The sequence below is a fragment of the Odocoileus virginianus genome, chromosome 4 (genome assembly GCF_023699985.2).
Source record: "Odocoileus virginianus isolate 20LAN1187 ecotype Illinois chromosome 4, Ovbor_1.2, whole genome shotgun sequence".
NCBI classification, from domain to species: domain Eukaryota; kingdom Metazoa; phylum Chordata; class Mammalia; order Artiodactyla; family Cervidae; genus Odocoileus; species Odocoileus virginianus.
This window is the reverse complement of record NC_069677.1, coordinates 1,086,112-1,107,628: the sequence shown is the minus strand read 5'-3', so window position 1 is coordinate 1,107,628 and position 21,517 is coordinate 1,086,112. Positions and strand designations below refer to the sequence as shown.

Below are 21,517 nucleotides of genomic sequence, written 5' to 3'. Positions count from 1 at the left end.
AGGAAATGGCAATCCACTCCTGTATTCTTGCTGGAGAACCCCATGGACAGAGGAGCCTGGTGGGCTACACTTCATCGGGTCACAAAGAGTCAGACACGACCAAGTGACTAACACATACACACACAGAGCAAAGAAAAGCTTCAAATCTGTGGTCGAGGGCTTTATATCCAAAGGCCTTTTCATAACCTGCACTAACCCTTGTAACATTTCTGTCCTGCCAGTAAAGAAACCAAATGGACAAAGATATTGATTTGTTCAAGATCTCAGGGATATCAATACAGTTGTTACCCTTTCTCCCCTATTCAGTTCTGTTCAGTTCAGTCACTCAGTCGTGTCTGACTCTTTGTAACCCCATGGACTACAGCACGCCAGGCTTCCCTGTCTGGCACCAACTCCCAGAGCTTACTCAAACTCATGTCCATCGAGTCAGTGATGCCATCCAACCATCTCATCCTCTATGGTCCCCTTCTCCTCCCGCCTTCAATCTTTCCTAGCATTAGGGTCTTTTCAAATGAGTCATTTCTTCGCATCAGGTGGCCAAAGTATTGGAGTCTCAGCTTCAACATCAGTCCTTCCAATGAATATTCAGGCCTGATTTCCTTTAGGATGGACTGGTTGGATTTCCTTGCAGTCTAAGGAACTTACCTAACTTAAATACTATGCTGTCATCAGTTCTTCCCCACATTACCTGCTTCGCTGCAGCAGACTATTGCTCTGCCTTTCTCAGCGTGTATTTTCTACGCCAGGACAAGTTGATATCTTTTTGCCTTCAACTGACTGGACAACACTCAAATATGGGCAGCTGGGCTTTGGGGGTTCACTGATAACCCCTCCTTTTTTTTGGTTTGCATTCAGGAAGTAAAAGATTCAAATTGCCCTTGTGATTCAGTTCTGATAATAATATGTAGATGATCTTCTATTTTGTTCAGAGAAGCCTGTAAAAGGGATTTCATTTACTTGTTCTCAGCCTTAGTGGAATGGACATATGAAGTTTTGAAAAAGATAAATTGCATTATGCCAAAACATAGTGCATTATTTAAGGCATGACCTAGTTAAGGAGGGAAAAACATTCTCTCGTGATGAAATGAAGACTACCCCAAACCTGTCCTAAACTTGTCATAAAACTTCAATTGAGATGACATCTAAATATTTCAGCAAGTTTTTCTGAGATTATGACATCTCTCTATGAAATGGCTAAGTCTTCAGTAAGAGACACTGTCTTTTGGAAGCCCAAGTATTAAACAAGCCTTCTAGAATCTGAAGAAAGCTCTTCAATAGTTTGTTTACCTAGACATCCCAAAAAACAATCATAACAGCAAACAATTTTGTCTATTTGTACATGAGTGTTCTAGACAAAACCTGGTGTTTTAAATGAACATCATGAGAACCATCAGACACCCACCACTTACCATAGCCTTACTCTCACTCCAGTTGCAAGGCTGATGCCCCTTGTCCTAGTGCAATGCGCCACTGCAAAACTTGTTGATGCTCCTGCTGAATTCATTCTAGGCTCCATCTTGACCTTACAGATCTACATGGGGTAAAGACTTTACTAAGAATATACAATACTGTTAAGTCAGTCACTTAACTTCTTATGAATTTCTGTTGCCTTCTCCCTCTCACATTACTTCTCTCTCTCTCATTAACTGTGCAACACCCTGAATTTTGCCACTCTTCTGCTCTTACCAGAAGAAGTGGAACCTCCAAATCGGCTTGCTTCAATTAGGGCCTTTCTGTACCTTGCTAAACTTTATTAGAGAGGATTCTCCCATTGAGAATCCTGATATAATATTTGTTGATGGGTCATACTTCAAAATAGAAACTGGAGATGATCACTCTATCACTAATTTCAATCTATCAGCATAGTCCTCTACCTGAGAGAAACCTAGTCCAGATGACAGAATTTATAAAAACTTACTATTAGAGATTGTCAACTAGCTGAGGACCAGAGAATAAACACATATACAGATAGCAGGTATGCTTCTGGAGTGGTACATGACATTTCAGATACAAAAAGGATTTCTCACTTCTGGAACCCCCATCAAAAGTGGACAACTAGTTAAAGAATTTTTAGATGTACTTCAACTTCCCAGTGAGATGGCTATTATAAGTTTGAAGCCCATGGTGACAGAGATAAAAAGGTCAAATGGAAGTTAAAGGAGATGCTCTAGTAGATTGTTTTGCCAAACCATCAGGCTTAACCAAGGTTATGATATTAACTAAATCCCCAAAGATAAATCTCTGGACTGAGTCAAAGAAGCCATGATCAAATATCCACATCAAAAACCCTGCCTATAATTTGGAAAAGGAAGAATGGAAGAAGGGTGATGCACCCTTCACTTAGATAACCGCTGGGACTCTCAAGATGGCCATTTGACTTCAAATGGATATTAGCTGAATTTCCCCATGACACTACTCATTATCTTATGGTGAAGACAAAATGCTTACTATTTTAAATCAGCATTGGTGGGAAAACTTTAAAAACACAGCTGAGATTATTCTGGGGACATGTGCAACTTGTGAACAATATAATCCTGGGAAAACTGTAAAGGTGAGACATGGCCAGGAACCCTATGAACACCTTCAGATGGATTTTATCCAGCTCCAACTCTCCATGGTATTTATTTATTTTTAGGATGGGTTACAGCATTTCCTTGCTAAAAATATTTGCTGAACATTCTTCATAGTCTCTAAAATGCTGCTTGATTTTGTATTTCAGACTTGGGGTATACCAACTTTTATGTCAACTGACCAAGGCACACAATTTCATGGACCACTATGAAAGAACTTAATAAGGCATCACACTTTCTCAAAAACTATACTATCCTTACCACCCACAGACTTCTGGGGAAGATCAAAAGGACTAATGAAATATTCAAATTAAAGTTAGGAAAACTCTCAGAAATCCTTGAGCTCTCTTGACCAAAATTACTCCAACTAGCCCTTTTGTTCATATGTCTTAGAGACACATTGGTTATATCCCCATGAACTGTTAATAGGAAGGCACATACTTTTAGAAATTTCACCCCTGATATTAGATTCTTTTCTGCTGCATGCAGATGTGGCAAAATATTGCAAGGGAGTCATGTGTTATACCCAGTCCTATGGTGAACTTGATAAGGTAGCTTCCCTTGACACTTACTTCATAGATCAAGGAATTCACATTTCCCCTAAAATCAGGAACAAGACAAGGGTGCCCACTCTCACCACTACTATTCAACATAGTTTTGGCCACAGCAATCAGAGCAGAAAAAGAAATAAAAGGAATCCAGATAGGGAAAGAAGAAGTAAAACTCTCACTGTTTGCCGATGACATGATCCTCTACATAGAAAACCCTGAAGACTTTACCAGAAAGTTACTAGAGCTAATCAATGAATATAGCAAGCTTGCAGGATATAAAATTAACACACAGAAAGCCCTTGCATTCCTATACACTAACAAGGAGAAAACAGAAAGAGAAACTAAGGAAACAATACCATTCACCATTGCAACAAAAAGAATAAAATACTTAGGAGTATATCTACCTAAAGAAACAAAAGACCTATACATAGAAAACTATAAAACACTGATGAAAGAAATCAAAGAGGACACAAATAGATGGAGAAATGTACTGTATTCATAGATTGGAAGAATCAATATTGTGAAAATGAGTATACCTCCCAAAGCAATCTATAGACTCAATGCAATCCCTATCAAGCTACCAACGGTATTCTTCACAGAACTAGAACAAATAATTTCACAATTTGTATGGAAATACAAAAAACCTCGAATAGCCAAAGCAATCTTGAGAAAGAAGAATGGAACTGGAGGAATCAACCTGCCTGACTTCAGGCTATACTACAAAGCCACAGTCATCAAGACAGTATGGTACTGGCACAAAGACAGAAATATAGATCAATGGAATGAAATAGAAAGACCAAGGATAAATCCACATAACTATGGACACCTTATCTTTGACAAAGGAGGCAAGAATATACAATGGAAAAGAGACAACCTTTTTAACAAGTGGTGCTGGGAAAACTGGTCAACCACTTGTAAAAGAATGAAACTAGAACACTTTCTAACACCATACACAAAAATAAACTCAACATGGATTAAAGATCTAAATGTAAGACCAGAAACTATAAAACTCCTAGAGGAGAACATAGGCAAAACACTCTCCGACATAAATCACAGCAAGATCCTCTATGACCCACCTCCCAGAATATTGGAAATAAAAGCAAAAATAAACAAATGGGACCTAATGAAACTTAAAAGCTTTTGCACAACAAAGGAAACTATAAGCAGGTGAAAAGACAGCCTTCAGAATGGGAGAAAATAATAGCAAATGAAGAAACAGACAAAAGATTAATCTCAAAAATATACAAGCACCTCCTGCAGCTCAATTCCAGAAAAATAAATGACCCAATCAAAAAATGGGCCAAATATCTAAACAGATATTTCTCCAAAGAAGACATACAGATGACCAACAAGCACATGAAAAGATGCTCAACATCACTCATTATCAGAGAAATGCAAATCAAAACCTCAATGAGGTACCATTACACATCAGTCAGAATGGCTGCTATCCAAAAGTCTACAAGCAATAAATGCTGGAGAGGGTGTGGAGAAAAGGGAACCCTCTTAGTGGCAAATTAGTACAGCCACTATGGAGGACAGTGCAGAGATTCCTTAAAAAACTGGAAATAGAACTGCCGTATGACACAGCAATCCCACTCCTGGGCACACAGACCGAGGAAACCAGATCTGAAAAAGACACATGTACCCCAGTGTTCATCGCAGCACTGTTTATAATAGCCAGGACATGGAGCAACATAGATGCCCATCAGCAGACAAATGGATAAGAAAGCTGTGCTACATATACACAATGGAATATTACTCAGCCATTAAAAAGAATTCATTTGAATCAGTTCTAATGAGGTGGATGAAACTGGAGCCCATTATACAGAGTGAAGTAAGCCAGAAAGAAAAACACCAATACAGTATACTAACGCATATATACGGAATTCAGAAAGATGGTCATGATAACCCTATATGCAAGACAGAAAAAGAGACACAGATGTATAGAACAGACTTTTGGACTTTATGGGAGAAGGCGAGTGTGGGATGATCTGAGAGAATAGCATTGAAACATGTATATTATCAAGTGTGAAACAGATCGCCAGTCCAGGCCGGATGCATGAGACAGGTGCTCGGGGCTAGTGCACTGGGATGACCCAGAGGGATGGGATGGGGACAGAGGTGGGAGGGGAGTTCAGGATGGGGAACACACGTAAATCCATGGCTGATTCATGTCAATGTATGGCAAAAACCACTACAATATTGTAAAGGAATTAGCCTCCAACTAATAAAAATAATTGGGGGTGGGGAGAAAGGACTTCCCTGGTGGCTTAGATGGTAAAGTGTCTGTCTACAAATGCGGGAGACCTGGGGTTGATCCCTGGGTTGGGAAGATTCCCTGGAGAAGGAAACGGCAACCCATTCCTGTATTCTTGACTAGAAAATCCCATGGATGGAGGAGCTTGGTGCAGGCTACTGTCCATGGGCTCGCAAAGAGTTGGGCATGTGAGCTACTTCCCCTCCTTCCCTTCCTTCATAGATTGACTTTTGATAATCATCAACTAGAAAATTTCATCTGTTGGAGAAGACACTGGAAAAAAACCTCTCTTGAACCTCAATGGAAGGGACCTTATTAGGTATTGTTAAACAACTGTTGAAATACCTTTCTATCCCCAAGATGGAGTCACTCCTGCCAAGGGTGTCACATTAGTAAACCAAAACCTAGATAACTTTTTCATCTCTGTAAATGCTCCACTTTACCAGAAATGTAGTATATCTAGTCAGGCGATCCCTAAATGCAAGCCAGCTCTTGGTCTTCTCACCCAAACATGGTCAACTGTGTGGCCCCAGATAATTATATTTTCTATTTTTCTCTTTTCTATAGCCAATAAAAGCTTCCTTCCTTCTACTCCATTTTGTAGTTCTTCACAAGTAGACTGTCTACTTCATGAAGTGTTATATATAGTTTGTTTGCATCACCTAAGTTGTCTTCTGTAATCATTTTTAAACAAAAAGTATCTTAGTGAAACTTTAGCAAGTCAACTTTTGACTTAACTTTTCACAGCTAAAGAAACAACTCAGAGTTCATGTAACTGGAAGGCTACTCCAATAGGGAACTTCAAGCTAAGGATTGTTACAGGTTCTCTACAAGCAACTGACCTTTGGAAATAGACATTTGACCCAAGACCTTTGGGATAAAGACATGGGCTTGGAAAAATGAGCAAATACCAACCAAGATATTACACCAGGACCCTTGTCTAATTCTTGTTTTGTTTTTCACCTGCTTACTGATAATCATTTTCATTCTCTATTACTATATAGATCACTGATGCTGTCTACCCATAGTGCTCCCTTCTCCCCCACCTTTATTATAATTGTTCGATTGGAACATATTCATATTCAGTAACACTCTACTTAGATTGTCCCAAATAGGACCCTCTGTCCTCAACCTTAATGACTGTTGGATACATCATTCATCATTAGACCTTCATGATGAAAATCTATAGGCTACTCTAGTCTCATCAAATGAGATCATAGAGAATTATAGCCAATGACTATTCCACTTGCACCTACATGGACAAATTACCTTACACATATTAACCTATGTCTCTGCTAGTTTTCCTTCTCCCAGAGAAAGAATCAATTATTAAAATTTATTGATCAGTCCTGGCTAATTCTAAATTTGAATTCAATAGCCATTGTAGGGTGACAGGCCAAACACTTGCCACTTGGAAGAGACTAGTAGAGATCTAAATATGTAACTTCTTGGTTTTGACTTTATGTTGTGATAAAGTCTTTTGTTCTTGGATTTCCGTGTGCCCCTTTAGGCTGCTATTTCCTCTGCAGGCAGAACACATGGCCTCGTTTGCCTTAGACCATGACTTTATGCACTTTAGTAATAGTATTCTAAGACTTGTTTATGCACTATAACTTTAATTCTAGAAACCACCAACGATGGAAATTCTGACACAGATACAAGCTACAAAAGGAGACCACCCTTGATTGTTCAGGTACTGTACCTGACTCATTGGAGAATATGCTGGCTCATTGTTTGTCCTAACAATCAGAGCAGTCTTCTCAATGGAGAGAATTATACAAGTAGAAAATGTTACACAAGAATTATACAAGTAGAAAAGACTGTAAGGTGAATTTATCATTAACTTTGGCAGAATTAACTAATGTTTTGATGTAAACTCTACAAGATATATAAATCACTCTCAACTCATTGACATGATCAGTGGTGGACAAATTGCATTTGCTCTAGATCTTGTTTGCTAGTCATGGTGGTATCTGTGACTGAATATTCAAACAGACAATGATCAGATGATATATAACAATAGAACTTGACCCGCAGTCTATGTAGCAGTCAGTCCAGGAAGCCAAACCATAACCTCTGCAACAATCTGCCTAGGATTGTCCTGATTTGGTCATGTCTGCCAGCTTCCCTATTTTTTACTCCTCACTACCAAGCAGACATCTTTATGATTTACAGCCCAGTTTAGGTATTTCTGGGCTTCCCAGGTGGTGCAGTGGTAAAAGAATCCGCTTGTCAATGTAGGGGATGCGGGTTCAATTGCTGTGTCGGGAAGATCCCCTGGAGTAGGAAATGGCAACCCACACCAGTATTCTTGCCTGGAAAATTCCATGGACAGAGGAGCCTGATGGGCTATAGTCCATGGACTCGCAGAGTTGGACACAACTAAACACACAGTGCTCTTAGGCATTTCTACATTTAAAAAATCAGAACATACAAAAAGTGATTCTTCTCAAGGTAGTACTGAAAAAGAATCTTCCCCATATTAAAAGAAGTGTCATAAAGAATAGAAGCAGTTGTGGAAACAAAGACTATTGACATGAGAATAGATAGACTATTAATTCAGCATTTGTTATAGAAAGCATCATTTGCATTTGGCAGAGCCTCAGACAACAGGGAGTGAAACGGTTAATGGTGAAATAACGGGAAGACTTCAGAAATACTCTGATTATAATCTGGGATGCAGAAACTGGAGGTGGGCTAAGCAGAAGTGGGGCTTGTTATGGCTTGGGGAGTTTTCTGGTTCATATTTGGACCACCCAGAGAAAGCCAGATAAATAGCTTTCTTGAGGTATAATCGACACACAACAAACTTCACATATTTAAAGCCTACATATCACCTGTGTTATAGACAAAGTATTTAGACTATTTACATTTAATGTAATAATATATATCTGTTAACTTACTATTTTCTATCTCTCATCTGTTATTTCTTTTTTTGCACTTTTCTGCCTACTTTTAGATTAATCAACTATTTTTATTATATTTTATATCTTTTTATAGATACCATTTCTGAGCTATAATTCTTACTATTTTAGTGATAGCTTTAGAGTTTATAGCATATATCTTTAACTTATCACAATCTACCCTCAAGTAATTTTACAACACATTGGGAATAGTATAAGTGTCTTACAATAACATATTTCCTCTGACTTTTATGTTATTGTTGCCATGCATTTTACTTATATATATTATAAACCTTACAGTACATTTTTATTATACTTGTTTAAGTAGTCAATTATATATTTTTTTAAAAAAATATTATTTATATATTTTTGGCTGCACTGAATCTTCCTTGCTGCATGTGGGCTTTCTCACATAGTGGACTTCTCATTGTGGTGGCTATGCTTGTTGTGAAACAGAGACTCTAGGGCATGCAGGCTTCAGTAACTGCAGCATGCAGGCTCAGTAGTTGTGGCACACAGGCTTAGTTGCTCAGAGGCCTGTGGGATCTTCCTGGACCAGGGATTGAACTTGAGTCCCCTTAATTGGCAGGCAGATTCTTAAGTGCTGGCCTGCCAGGGAAGTCCAAAGTAGTCAATTATTTTTTAAAAAGATTTAAAGAGTAAGAAAAATAATCTATATATTTACTCCTGTAGCCATTTCCAGTGTAGATTTTCCATTTTCCATTTTCATTGTATAAATCCAGATTTGCATCTGGTATCATTTTCCTTCTGCTTGAAATACCTACTTTAACATTTTTCATAGTGTGGGTGGGGGTTTGCTGGTGATAAATTCTATTAGTTATGTGGGGAAGCATTTTTTCTTCCCTAACTTAAAAAATTTATTTTTGACAGATACAGAATTCTAGGTTAACAGCTTTTTTCTTTTAATACATTAAAAAAATGTTTTAATGTATTGTTTTCTTGCTTGCAACATTTCTAATGAGAAATATGTTGTTATCCTTATTTTTGTTTCTCTGTAATGTCTTCTCTTTGACTGCTTTTAAGATTTTTTTGTCACTGGATTTGATTATCATGTACCTTGACGTAACGTTGTTTGTGTTTCTTATATTCAGATTTTGTTGAGTTTGGAAAGCAGGTTCATGGGTAAAGATGCTGACAGGTGGATTTAATTAGTGATGGAAGCTTATGGACATTTTCTTCATATAGCTTCAGTGTTGTCAATGAAGTAGAGAGCAAGGTCACTGGCTGAGACTCAGGACAGAAGAGATATTGGAGCACAAGAGGAAGTATAAAGTTGTCATCTAGGAGGGTAGGAGAATTAATGGAGCAGAGAACTATAATATGGTCTTCAGTCATCTTTAAAGGGTCACTTAAAATTTGTGATCATGAATTTAAATTCAGCATGGCTGAGTGTTTTTCATCTTCCAGTTTCACCTGCAAGGATATAGGCACTTAGTAAATCCAGTGTTGAGTTATTCAGGACTATGGTTTTGCCAAGTTTACAGTAACTCAGAGAAGGGCAGAGAGTTGAAGATGCATGCAGGGGGATGATTACATTGATTGACCATTGAATAGAACTATATCAAACTTTCTCAACCAGAGCAGAAACTATTAGAAGGCAGTTCTCTGCATCTAGAAGATATTGAACATGTACTTGGTGACCCATGTACAGGTGTGTCCTTTCAGTTGAAAACCAAGAGCTAAAGGAGGTTGCATTATTGGAGCAAATTTACTGTTAGCCAATGAAATGCTTTGTAAAGATCTTGACATGGGCCAAACAGCTTTTGCTTGTCTTGGCTTCCCCCAATTAGGACAGCCTTACTTATATCAAGCTCCCACTGCTTTCTTTCTTTCTTTTTTTTTTTATTTGTTGGAGGCTAATTATTTACAACATTGCAGTGGTTTTTGTCATACATTGAAATGAATTAGCCATGGATTTACATGTATTCCCCATCCCGGTCCCCCCTCCCACCTCCCTCTCCACCCCATCCCTCTGGGTCTTCCCAATCCCTATCAAACTACCAAAGGTATTTTTTACAGAACTAGAACAAATAATTTCACAGTTTGTATGGAAATACAAAAAACCTCGAATAGCCAAAGTAACCCTGAGAAAGAAGAATGGAACTGGAGGAATCAACCTGCCTGACTTCGGACTATACTACAAAGCCACAGTCATCAAGACAGTATGGTACTGGCACAAAGACAGAAATATAGATCAATGGAACAGAATAGAAAGCCCAGAGATAAATCCACGAACCTATGGTCACCTTATCTTCGACAAAGGAGGCAAGGATATACAATGGAAAAAAGACAACCTCTTTAACAAGTGGTGCTGGGAAAACTGGTCAACCACCTGTAAAAGAATGAAACTAGAACACTTTCTAACACCATACACAAAAATAAACTCAAAATGGATTAAAGATCTAAATGTAAGACCAGAAACTATAAAACTCCTGGAGGAGAACATAGGCAAAACACTCTCTGACATAAATCACAGCAAGATCCTCTATGACCCACATCCCAGAATTTTAGAAATAAAAGCAAAAATAAACAAATGGGACCTAATGAAACTTAAAAGCTTTTGCACAACAAAGGATACTATAAGCAAGGTGAAAAGACAGCCCTCAGATTGGGAGAAAATAATAGCAAATGAAGCAACAGACAAAGGATTAATCTCAAATATATACAAGCAACTCCTCCAGCTCAACTCCAGAAAAATAAATGACCCAATCAAAAAATGGGCCAAAGAACTAAACAGACATTTCTCCAAGGAAGACATACAGATGGCAAAAAAACACATGAAAACATGCTCAACATCACTCATTATCAGAGAAATGCAAATCAAAACCACAATGAGGTACCATTATACACCAGTCAGGATGGCTGCTATCCAAAAGTCTACAAGCAATAAATGCTGGAGAGGGTGTGGAGAAAAGGGAACCCTCTTACACTGTTGGTGGGAATGCAAATTAGTACAGCCACTATGGAAAACAGTGTGGAGATTCCCACTGCTTTCTGAACACCAGACATACTGGACTTCTTCCACTCGCTTGCACTTGCCACACACCTTTGCAGTTGTGGCTCCCCCTGCAGGAATGCTTTACCCTTCTTTGGTAATTTATTCATCTCTGCTTTTCAGCCCTTCTAGTAATTCAAATAATCCTGTAAATTTAGTATCTAGTTAGTATGCCTAATGTTTAGCACTTGTCACAGTTTTAATCTTATCTTTGTATTGTTGATAGCTGTTTCCTATTATACAGTAAGCTTCCTGAGGATAGGGACCCCGCCGTAACCGTCTCTGGCACACTGGTAGGTATTAATAAACATTTTTGAATAAACACAAGTGAAAGCAAGTAAATGTGGTATGTGAAGCTTGGTGTGGAGAGCTATATCTTTCTTTTCGAGAATTCACAAGAACCTGACTAATGCTATTACACGCCCATCCTCCAAAGCTTTGCCCGGAACTCTGCTCTGGGCACACCCGGCCAAGGCAGGACACAGAAAATCCTTTTAACCCCCTCAGTTAAATTCAGTTGCTCAGTCGTGTCGGACTCTTCGAGATCCCCTAGTTATCCCCTGGGCTTCCCTTATAGCTCAGAGGGTAAAGAATCTGCCCGCAGTGCGGACCCGGGTTCGATTCCTAGGTCGGGAATATCCCCCCCCCCCCCCCCCGGAAGGAAACGGCAATCCACTCCAGTATTCTGGCCTGGAGAATCCCATAGACAGAGGAGCCTGGCAAGCTACAGTCCATGGGGTCGCAAGAATCCGACACAACTTAACGACTTTATTACTACTAGTAATCCCCTAGTACAAACCAAACTGAGAGGCGTCTGCGCCCTGGTCTTGCCGGATATACGCAAGAGAATGGGGTGGGGCTCCGGTAACCTAGGCAACATCCCGGAAGTGGCGAGCTGAGTTAACTTGTGGCGGGGCGGAAGGTTCTGGAGCTTGAAGTTTTAGTCGTGGTGGAGGCAGCTGTCGGGAAACGACAAGGCAGGTTGCAATGATGGGGCGGAGGCGTGCAGCCCCACGGGGTCTTAGGAACCCGGGCTACAGGGCGGGGCGAGTGGTGGTGGCGTCTTCCTCTCTGTTTCCTGGGGTTTCAGGCGTCTGGGTTGAAGATCCTTAATACAAAATGCACCTGCGACTCCATTTGTTTTGCGAGTGCATGTGCCTGTTAGGATGCGTGTCTGGGTGTGTTTGTGTCTAGCGCACTACGTGTGAGAGCATCCTGAGTGTGCGCCTGCGCTTTGCTTTCGGTCACTTCTGCATAGAGCTGGAGATTGATGTGCCGTAATGTATTTTTAAAGGAATTTCCGATCACGCAGGAAAGAGATCAACTCCCCAGAGTACTTGGGGACACGGCGGATCGTTTAAGTCGAAAGGGTTTGTCAGGAGGGTCCCCCTGAATGAGTTCTGAAGAGTGAGTGAGAGTTAACCCCGTGGAAAGGGAGTGCAAGTGTGACAGGTGTTCAAAGCTGAGCTTGAGAGGCTGGGACGGTATACGAAGACGAGAGCTTTGTTTTAGGATGTGTGGGAGAAGTGAGAGGAGAAAAGACTGCAAGGAAAAGTCAGCCATGCCACCCGGAGCGAGGAAAGGGCCTGAGCGCCAAGCTGAGTTGGATTCCTCTCTGCAGGGGAGAGCTGTTAAAATCTTTTGAGGAAGGTAGTGAAGTGTGGAGAGCTAAACTCTATCTGTGTATCTGGGTAGGAATGACTGGAGGGACAGTGTTCGAAAAGAAGTCTTGTTTCCCTTTGATCAGTTTCCCACTAGCCAGAGTGGGTTGGCTAAATCCCATCATAATTGACCCTGCTTAAAACCTTTCAGTGTTTCCTGAATGTCTTTAGGATTGTGTTCAAATTGCTGTGGGGCTCAGGGCCACGTTCTGGCCTCTGCCTTTCTCTTCGTCCTCTTTCTAACCCTCTCAAATATTTGTTAGTCAAATAGAACCACTCAAACCCTTTGTAAATGCACTCCCCCGCCCCCAACCTGTAGCATTCTTTCCCCCACTTCTAACTTCTATTCATAGTTCTGCTCTCAGCTTAAACAGTTTTAGGGGAGTTGAAGGAGGTGGCCTTTTCTCGCTATTTACAGTAAGTTAGGTATTTGTTTGGCACTGAATTTCCTTCCAACATTAGCCTTTTATTGCAATTGCTCATTTAATTGTGGTCTGACACTCTAAGTTCTGTTAGAGTCCACAGTTATTCTACTTCCTTGCTGTCTCTGTTGCCTGGCTCTTGGCAGGTGCTTTCAAAATACTTGTTGGAGTAATAGATGGATGATGAAGTGGGTGACAGAATGTGTGAAAGGAAAATCAATTAGAAATAATGAGAACATGTAAAATGCATTCATGGTAGAGATGAAGAAGAGGGGACATGAGAGAGATACTGGAGGGAAAGAATGAATAGATTCTGGTATCTGATTAGCTTTGAGACAGGAAGGTGATGCTAAGGTTTTAAACTGGAGCAACTAGAAGGATGGTAATTCTGTAGTTCAGCATTATTCAGCAGCGTTTACTGACCAAGCCAGTTATATATCAAGAACTAGAGATTGGTGGGGAGGTGGCATGAATGCTAAGCTATATATTGGCCATATTGTATTTGAGATATTTGGGAGATGTGCACAGAAGCCAGGTTAGAAACAAGCTTTAGGGGTTTGAGGAAAGGTGTGACTCTTTGATTTGAGACTCATTTTCACAGTGCATTTGTGTACACAGTGCATTGATAGCTTTGCTCAAGGGTGTAGGTGAGATTGCTGAGGGAAGATGTGAACCCCCTTTGCTGAGGGAAGATGTGAACCCCCTTTTGGTGATCTAGAAAGTAAGCTCCATGAGAACTGACACCGTATTAAACTCATTTATTATTGTGTCTCCAGTGTCCAGCCAGGGCCTGGCATGTGTAGACTCTCAAAAACAATTCTTGGACATAGAGAGAGGGTGTCCGATGGAAGGAAGAGAAGACTGACATAGAACTGAGTGAAGATCCTTGATTACATAAAATGTGACGAGGTCCTACAGAGCCTGTGAAGAAAAGGAGAAAAGAATAGGAGAGAAACCAGGAGGAAGTGTGTCATGGAAGCTAAAAGAGGGGCAAGGCTCCAGGAGTGGGCATCTGTAGAGATGGAAAGGGCCAGAGAAATAGGAAACCAATAGGCCAGAGAATAGGGACCAATAATTTTAGCAATTAGGAAGCTATTAGTTTTTAGATTTTCTCCAAAGAAACCCAACCCAGATTTTCTATGCTAATTTTAATTAATTTCTATGCTAATTTTTTTATTTGACTTGTTAGCCCTGTAAACCATTAGCCTATCTCTGTAGTTTCACATTTTCAGCATGAAACCTATAGCTCCTTATGATACCTGGTATCTGTAAGTGGCACAGAATCCCTTTCTTAGACCACAAAGTCTGATCCTTGGTCAATTATTGGTAATGTTCAGGAGAATACTTTTCAGCACATAAGTAGTTCCTGTGTTGTAAAAGTTTGAAGTGAACTGGGATTTAGTAAATCCCAGTGCTGAAACAGGCTTCTCCTTCATGAAGTTGGTTGGTGAAGGGAAAGTCAGAGATGGGACAGCAGCTTTGTTATACTGTGGTGAACTTAACCATTCACAGGCTGGATTTTAGAGGTGGCCAGTGCTTTCATTTTCTGTTCATTTTTCAGTCGCTCAGTCATGTCTGATTCTTTATGACCCCAGCATTCTAGGCTTCCCTGTCCTTCACTATCTCCCAGAGTTTGCTCAAACTCATGTCCATTGAATTGATGATGCCATCCAACCATCTCATCCTCTGTTACCCCCCGTTCTCCTCTTGCCCTCAGTCTTTCCCAGCATCAGGGTCTTTTCCAGTGAGTCGGCTCTTCACATCAGGTGGCTAAAATATTGGAGCTTCAGCATAGTCCTTCCAGTGCATATTCAGGGTTGATTTTCTTCTTGGTTTGATCTCTTTGCTCAAGAGTCTTTTCCAGCACCACAGTTTGAAAGCATCATTTCTTCAGTGCTCAGCCTTCTTTATGGTCCAACTCTCATATCCATACACGATTATGTACATTTTCTATGCTGAATAACAAATTATCACAACCTCAGTGGTTTAAAACAGCACACATTTATTATCTCACAGTATCCATAGCTTAGCTAAATACTGTGATTAAAGTGTTGGAGTCTGCATTCTCATTTGGAGGTTCAACTTGGGAAAAATCTGCTCTAGGCTAAGTTCACTTAGGTTGGCAGATTCATTTCTCTGGGGCTTTGTGAGTTCTCAACTTCTGACCAACTTTCTGCTGGAGGCTGCCCACAGCTCTCGGAGTTCCTTGACACATGCCTTTTTCATCGAGTGTCACAGCATGGCAGTTTGTTTCTTCAGGGCCAGCAGGAGAGATTTCTTCTGTTCTATTTTCCTAGGAGAGAGACTTTTATAACATAATCACAGGAATGACATGTCCACATTTGCCTTATTTTGTTGGATAAAACAAGTCACAGGGGGAAAAGCAAAACAGACTCAAAAAGATAGTCATTGGTCTTGCCCAAACTCATGGAGAGGGAATTGTAGCCCCAACTCATTGGGGCTTCCCAGGTGGTACAGTGGTAAAGAATCTGCCTCCTAATGCAGGAACACAGGCAGGTTCAATCCCTGGGTCAGGAGGAGGAAGTGGCAACCCACTTCAGTTTTCTTGCCTGGAAAATTCCATGGACAGAGGAACCTGGCAGGCTACAGTCCATGGGGTTGCAAAGAGTTGGATATGACTGAGCGACCAGGCACGCATACAACTCATTGGGAGTCATCTTAGAATGATCACAGCCTGCTTTGCTAGGCTAAATTAAGGTGGGAAAAAAAGGCAATAGATATTTACTGTCTTAGTCCATTCAGGCTGCTTTAACAAAATGTTGGAGACTGAGTAGCTTATAAATAACAGGAATTTATTTTGCATAGTTCTGGAGTCTGGGAAGTCCAAGATCAAGGCGTGAGAATGATCATGTTCTGGTGAGGGTCCTCTTTGTGATTCACAGCAAGCCCCTTCTTGCTGTTTCCTCACAAGGTGAAAGGGACTAAGAATCTCTTTGGAGAGATGTGTATGTGTTCTCCAATCCTAGTGTTCAGGCAGTGTGAGTCTTTTTCTAATTTTGTATAATGTTTAGTCTAGTGCCCTTAGCATTGCTGTTTTAAGAGTGGCAAGCAACTGTTGGCAGTTTTCAGATTCTAGCTTAGTATCAATAATCACACCCATTTAGTATTATGTGAAAAATGTACTAGAGATGGTATCATAACTCATTCATTCTCCAAAATTTAGCCACCTTTATTTTAAGGTAAATACACATGTGCTTAGTAGTGATTTAGAGTGTTAGATGCTTCAAAACGAACCCCAGCTATCTCTTGCTCTCCTCCTACATTCATATTGTTCACATGGAACTGACATTTCCTCTGTTCATTGAGAATTTGTGTAAAGGGCGACAAAGCTTATGACTATTGTTCTAAAATCTCTGCTTTGGATCATAACTGCTGCATTCCTGGAGGTCTTTGTTAATCACATAATATTTAATTTGTTGACTTGTTATCATAGTTATCATATGATAACATATAAATTTTATAATAGTTATCAGTGTCAGCATTCTAATAACTGTGAAGGGAATGAGCCAAGTCTTTTGGTAGCCTATTTCTTTCATTATGCTTAAATATGTCTTCTGATGTTTTAAAATTTATTTTCCTAGATATAATTTTCCCTCTCTGGTGATGATTATTAGTTTTTCATGCATTTAAAAAAATTGATATGATTATTACTCCTAGATGTCTTTTGTCCGAGTGAACCGTTATGGTCCCCGTGGAGGAGGAAGGAAAACAATGAAAGTAAAGAAGAAAACATCTGTGAAGCAAGAATGGGATGTAAGTCTAGGAAGAATAATATGTGGTTTTCCCTGGTGGCTCAGTTGGTAAAGAGTCTGCCTGCAATGTGGGAGACCCGGGTTCTATCCCTGGGTCAGGAAGATCCCCTGGAGAAGGGAGTGGCAACCCACTCCAGTATTCTTGCCTGGAGAATTCCATGGACAGAGGAGTCTGGTGTTCTACAGTCCATGGGGTCACAAAAGAGTCAGACAGTACTGAATGACTAACACACATAACATTACATGGAAGGAACAGACATGATGACATGACCCTAGGCATTCAGGATGGTTCTCTGAATGGGGTTAGCATGCAATACAGTGGAATGTGTTTCTGGGCATGTGATAGCCTAGGTCTTGGAGGGAAGAGCAGATGCCTTTGGGGAGTTTTTAAAGAATACATATGTTGAGGCTATAACTTCCACCTCCTTTGAAGAACTGAAATCTTAAAGGAGTGGGGGGTGTGTTTTTAAAAAGTCCCCCTACCTCCACTTTGAGAACTCACTGCTTTAAGGCAACTCTTAGCTAACTTATGTCACTGTTTTAAGACAACTTTAGTTAGCCTGAAGTGTGAAATTTTTTGGAACATATTTTAGATTTGCCCATAGCAACCTGTGATACCATAATCATGGGATTGGTATTTATGACTGAAAACACTGGGTAGTCCTTGCTCTATTATCAAATTGTTTTTTTCTCACTTCCAGAGACTGGTCAGTTTCAGTACAAAGGTTCTCATAAGATACAAGACAAGCCTCAGGCACCTGAGGTATGATCCCTGACTCCTACCCTGAGTACCAAGTGGTATTATCAAGGGGATTTTCTCTTTTGGAGCCTGGTTCTTTGATTTAGACATGAGACTCTAGGTGCCTTTACTTTCTTCTGTGGAGAGTGACTGGTCAGGGACTAGTATGCATCTTAGGGATTCTTTTGGAATTAGAATATTCTGGGTTGTAGCCAATCACTCTAGCCACATCTCCTGGGAAAACTGACAGCCTTAGAAAGCGGGAGAGATGGATTTCTCTTTGTTTAGATTGCTTTGTTGTCATCTGGTTGTAAAATAGTAGAAGGATGTGACTCTAAGGTAATGAAACTGATTAAAAAGGGAAAAATAGCATAGATAATGTAAAGCTGTCCCCTTCTGAGTGGTTACTTTGGGAAATTCCATATTTAATTTGATATGCTGCTGTTGCTCAAAGTATAATTAAAAGCCATCATTTGAAATTGCATTCAGAACCTTCCTCATTTACTCTGTATTCTCTCCAGTGCTGAAAGAAACTTTGTTTTTTGAACTTGAAAGTAGTTATAGGTCTTTTGGTGTGAATGGTAAATGAGAGAGAGAGATGAACTGAATAAAACTGTTGTGGTGAAAATATTGAGATGTTTTCTGAAATAGCTTGTAAATTAGATTTAAAGGCAATTTCAGGAGAAAATACTCTTGATCCTTGAACATCGTGGGGTTAAGGGCAGTGACTCTGTGCACAGTTGAAAATCCACATCTAACTTTACAGTTGGCCCTCAAGATCTGTGGTTCTGCATCCATGGATGCAGCCAAATGTGGATCTTGTAGCACTTTTGTATGTATTTATTAAAAAGAAATCCACATTTATAAGTGGACCTGTATAGTTGAAACTCATGTTCACATATATACAATGGAATATTATTCAGCCATAAAAAAGGAATGAATTTGAGTCAATTCAAGTGAGGTGGATGAACCTAGAGCCTATTACACAGAGTGAAGTAAGAAAGAGAAAAACAAATATCGTATATTAACATATATATATATATATATATATATAAAATCTAGAAAAATGGTACTGATGAACCACTTGTAGGGCAGCAGTAGAGATGCAGACATAGAGAATAGACTTCTGGACACAGTGCGGGGAGGAGAGGGTGGGATAAACTGAGAGAATAGCATTGAAATATATACATTACCATATGTAAAACAGATAGCCAGTGGAATTTTCTGTATGACAAAAGGAGCTCAACCTGGTGCTCTGTGACAACCTAGAGAGGTAGGATGGGGTGGGAGGTAGGAGGGAGGTTTAAGAAGGAGGGGACATATGTATTCCTGTGGCTGATTCATGTTGATGTATGGCAAAAACCAACAAAACATTGTAAAGTAATTATCCTCCAATTAAAAATAAATTAAAAAAGCCCTACATTATTGAAGAGTCAACTGTAATTTTAAGCAATAATAGTATTAATGAAATTATATTTTCTCCCATGAAAATAATTCTAAGCATACGATTATATACCTGAATTTTTATTAGTTATTAAAAATAATTCTCATGATCTTATTGTACCTTGTATTTTGCTAAATCATTGTGAAAGGATAATGGCTTTAGTATATAAAAGACTTGAGCTAAATATTACCTGTGGTGCAAAAGTAAGGTCTTGGAGTATATCAGAAGTTTTTCACTAGACTCAGTTCTCTTTATTTCTCTTGGAATTAGAACTACATTGCTTTGTTTCCTGCCTTACCAAACACAATGTCTGAAGTCATTTTGGAAAGGGCCAGATTGTGAGGCTGCTACTTGGAGCTGTGCAGGCTGTGCACTGCAGAGTTCCAGTGGGTGCTGTTTACATGGGCTAGGATATTGACAGAGCCTCCTGGAATTGTGCAGTGTGGAAGCCCTGCCATGTTGTTTTGTTGCCTTTTTACTTGAATGACTGTTTTCACATTTAATGAAGATATGTTGTTGTTCAGCTGCCAAATTGTGTCTGACTCTTTGTCACCCCATGGACTGCAGCATGCTAGGCCTCTCTGTCCTTTCATAACTTATGAAGTTACACAGTACCCTCCAAATTTATCTCTTGTTATGATAGGATCTATGTTTAAAGTGTTGGCATGGACACAAATTGAACCTCTCTTGAGCACACTTTATCTTTTAGGAATCTTTAGTATTGCCTTGTTCCATGGAATATAGTTTGAAAACTATAACTTTACTTAAACTAACCTATTTTGAATTACATGCTACCCTGTTTTATTTTTTGTTTTAAAGTGATGTATGCCTGCTTGTTGAATTTAGTGCTTAATTTCTCTGAAACACTTAATAGTTATTATTTTCTTTACGACAACTAAAAGTAATCCATGTTAATCTTTAAGTTGAGAATTTAATTCTCAAAGACTCTTTGGTCTTAGGACTTTGAATCCATTTTCAGCCATTAAAATCCAGCGTGTAGTACTATTTTGTAAGAAACCTTTTGCATTTTAAAGAAAGTTCATCTTTTTTTTGCAGAACACTGTGACTGATCTGACAGTTCATCGGGCAACTCCTGAAGATCTGGTAAGTTTACTATGGAAAGTTAAGTCATTTGTTCAATGTCTTACTTGATACTTGGTTTTTAACTTACAGAATAGAAGGCATCTTGCAAGTTGTTCAGTTATTTTTAATCTTACTTACGTCTATATAGAATCAAAAAGTGTATGTCCTTGGCTGCCTTATTTTATTTAGGAATAATAATTAGCATATATTAGAATTTCATTAGATAGGTTCAGTTTACAGTTCAGATCTAAGTCCAGTATTGTCCTGTCCACATTTATCATTTTTTCCTATCTGTAGATACACTAGCATTATTCACCATTACTTCCATATTCAAACATACATAGTAATTTATTCCTTGAACTTGCCATGTATATTTCCACATTTGAGCCCCAGGTCATGCTATTCTGTTTATTTGGAATGGTTTCCCTACACTCTTCTCCTCTTGTTCAAATCTTACTTTGCTTCTTTATCCTAGTTCAGGTTTTACTTTAAAAAAGTTTCTACTATAGATTTGTTATTTTTTAAACAGCTTTATTAAGATGTAATTCACGTAACATAAAATCTACTCTTTTAAAGTGTGTGATTCATGGCTTTTTAGCATATTCACAGAGTTATGCAACCATCATCACTTTCTAATTTTGTAATATTTTCATCACTCCCTCCCCAAAGTAACCCTTCAGCCATTAACAGTCACTTTCTGAGCCATGCGCCTCCAATCCCTGGCAACAATTAATCTGTTTTGTCTATGGATTTGCCTATTCTGGGTATTTCATATACATGCAATATAATATGTTTCCCTTTATATCTGGCTTCTTTCTTTTAGCGTAATGTTTTCAAGTTTCATCTATATTATAGCATGTATCAGTATTTCATTCCTTTTTATTGCCAAATACTATTTCATTTATGGACATACCATGTTTTATTTATCATCAGTTGTTGGACATTGGGGTTGTTTTCATTTTTTTGACTGTTACAAATAATGCTGCTATGAATATGCATGTATAAGTTTTTGTGTGAACATATACTTTTAGTCTCTTGAGTGTATACCTGGAAGTAGAATTCTCAGTCATATAATATTTCTATATTTAACTTTCTGAG

At 39.2% G+C, this 21,517-nt stretch overlaps 2 protein-coding genes across 2 annotated transcripts in view; one reads left to right on the top strand and one right to left on the bottom strand.

Moving 5' to 3' along the window:
• Positions 1-1,531, bottom strand: part of SIDT1 (SID1 transmembrane family member 1) — a 120,753-nt gene extending 119,222 nt beyond the window's left edge. Inside the window, exon 1 of the mRNA XM_070465937.1 lies at positions 1,410-1,531. Within this exon, the coding sequence (XP_070322038.1) occupies positions 1,410-1,412 (3 nt within the window). The 5' untranslated portion in view covers positions 1,413-1,531. The remainder of the gene's footprint in view (positions 1-1,409) is intronic.
• A 10,639-nt stretch (positions 1,532-12,170) lies between these two features.
• The window catches only part of SPICE1 (spindle and centriole associated protein 1), a 59,455-nt gene continuing 50,108 nt past the window's right edge, over positions 12,171-21,517 (top strand). Inside the window, exons 1-3 of the mRNA XM_020879664.2 lie at positions 12,171-12,274; positions 17,059-17,154; positions 20,393-20,440. Of these exons, the coding sequence (XP_020735323.2) occupies positions 17,059-17,154; positions 20,393-20,440 (144 nt within the window). The 5' untranslated portion in view covers positions 12,171-12,274. The remainder of the gene's footprint in view (positions 12,275-17,058; positions 17,155-20,392; positions 20,441-21,517) is intronic.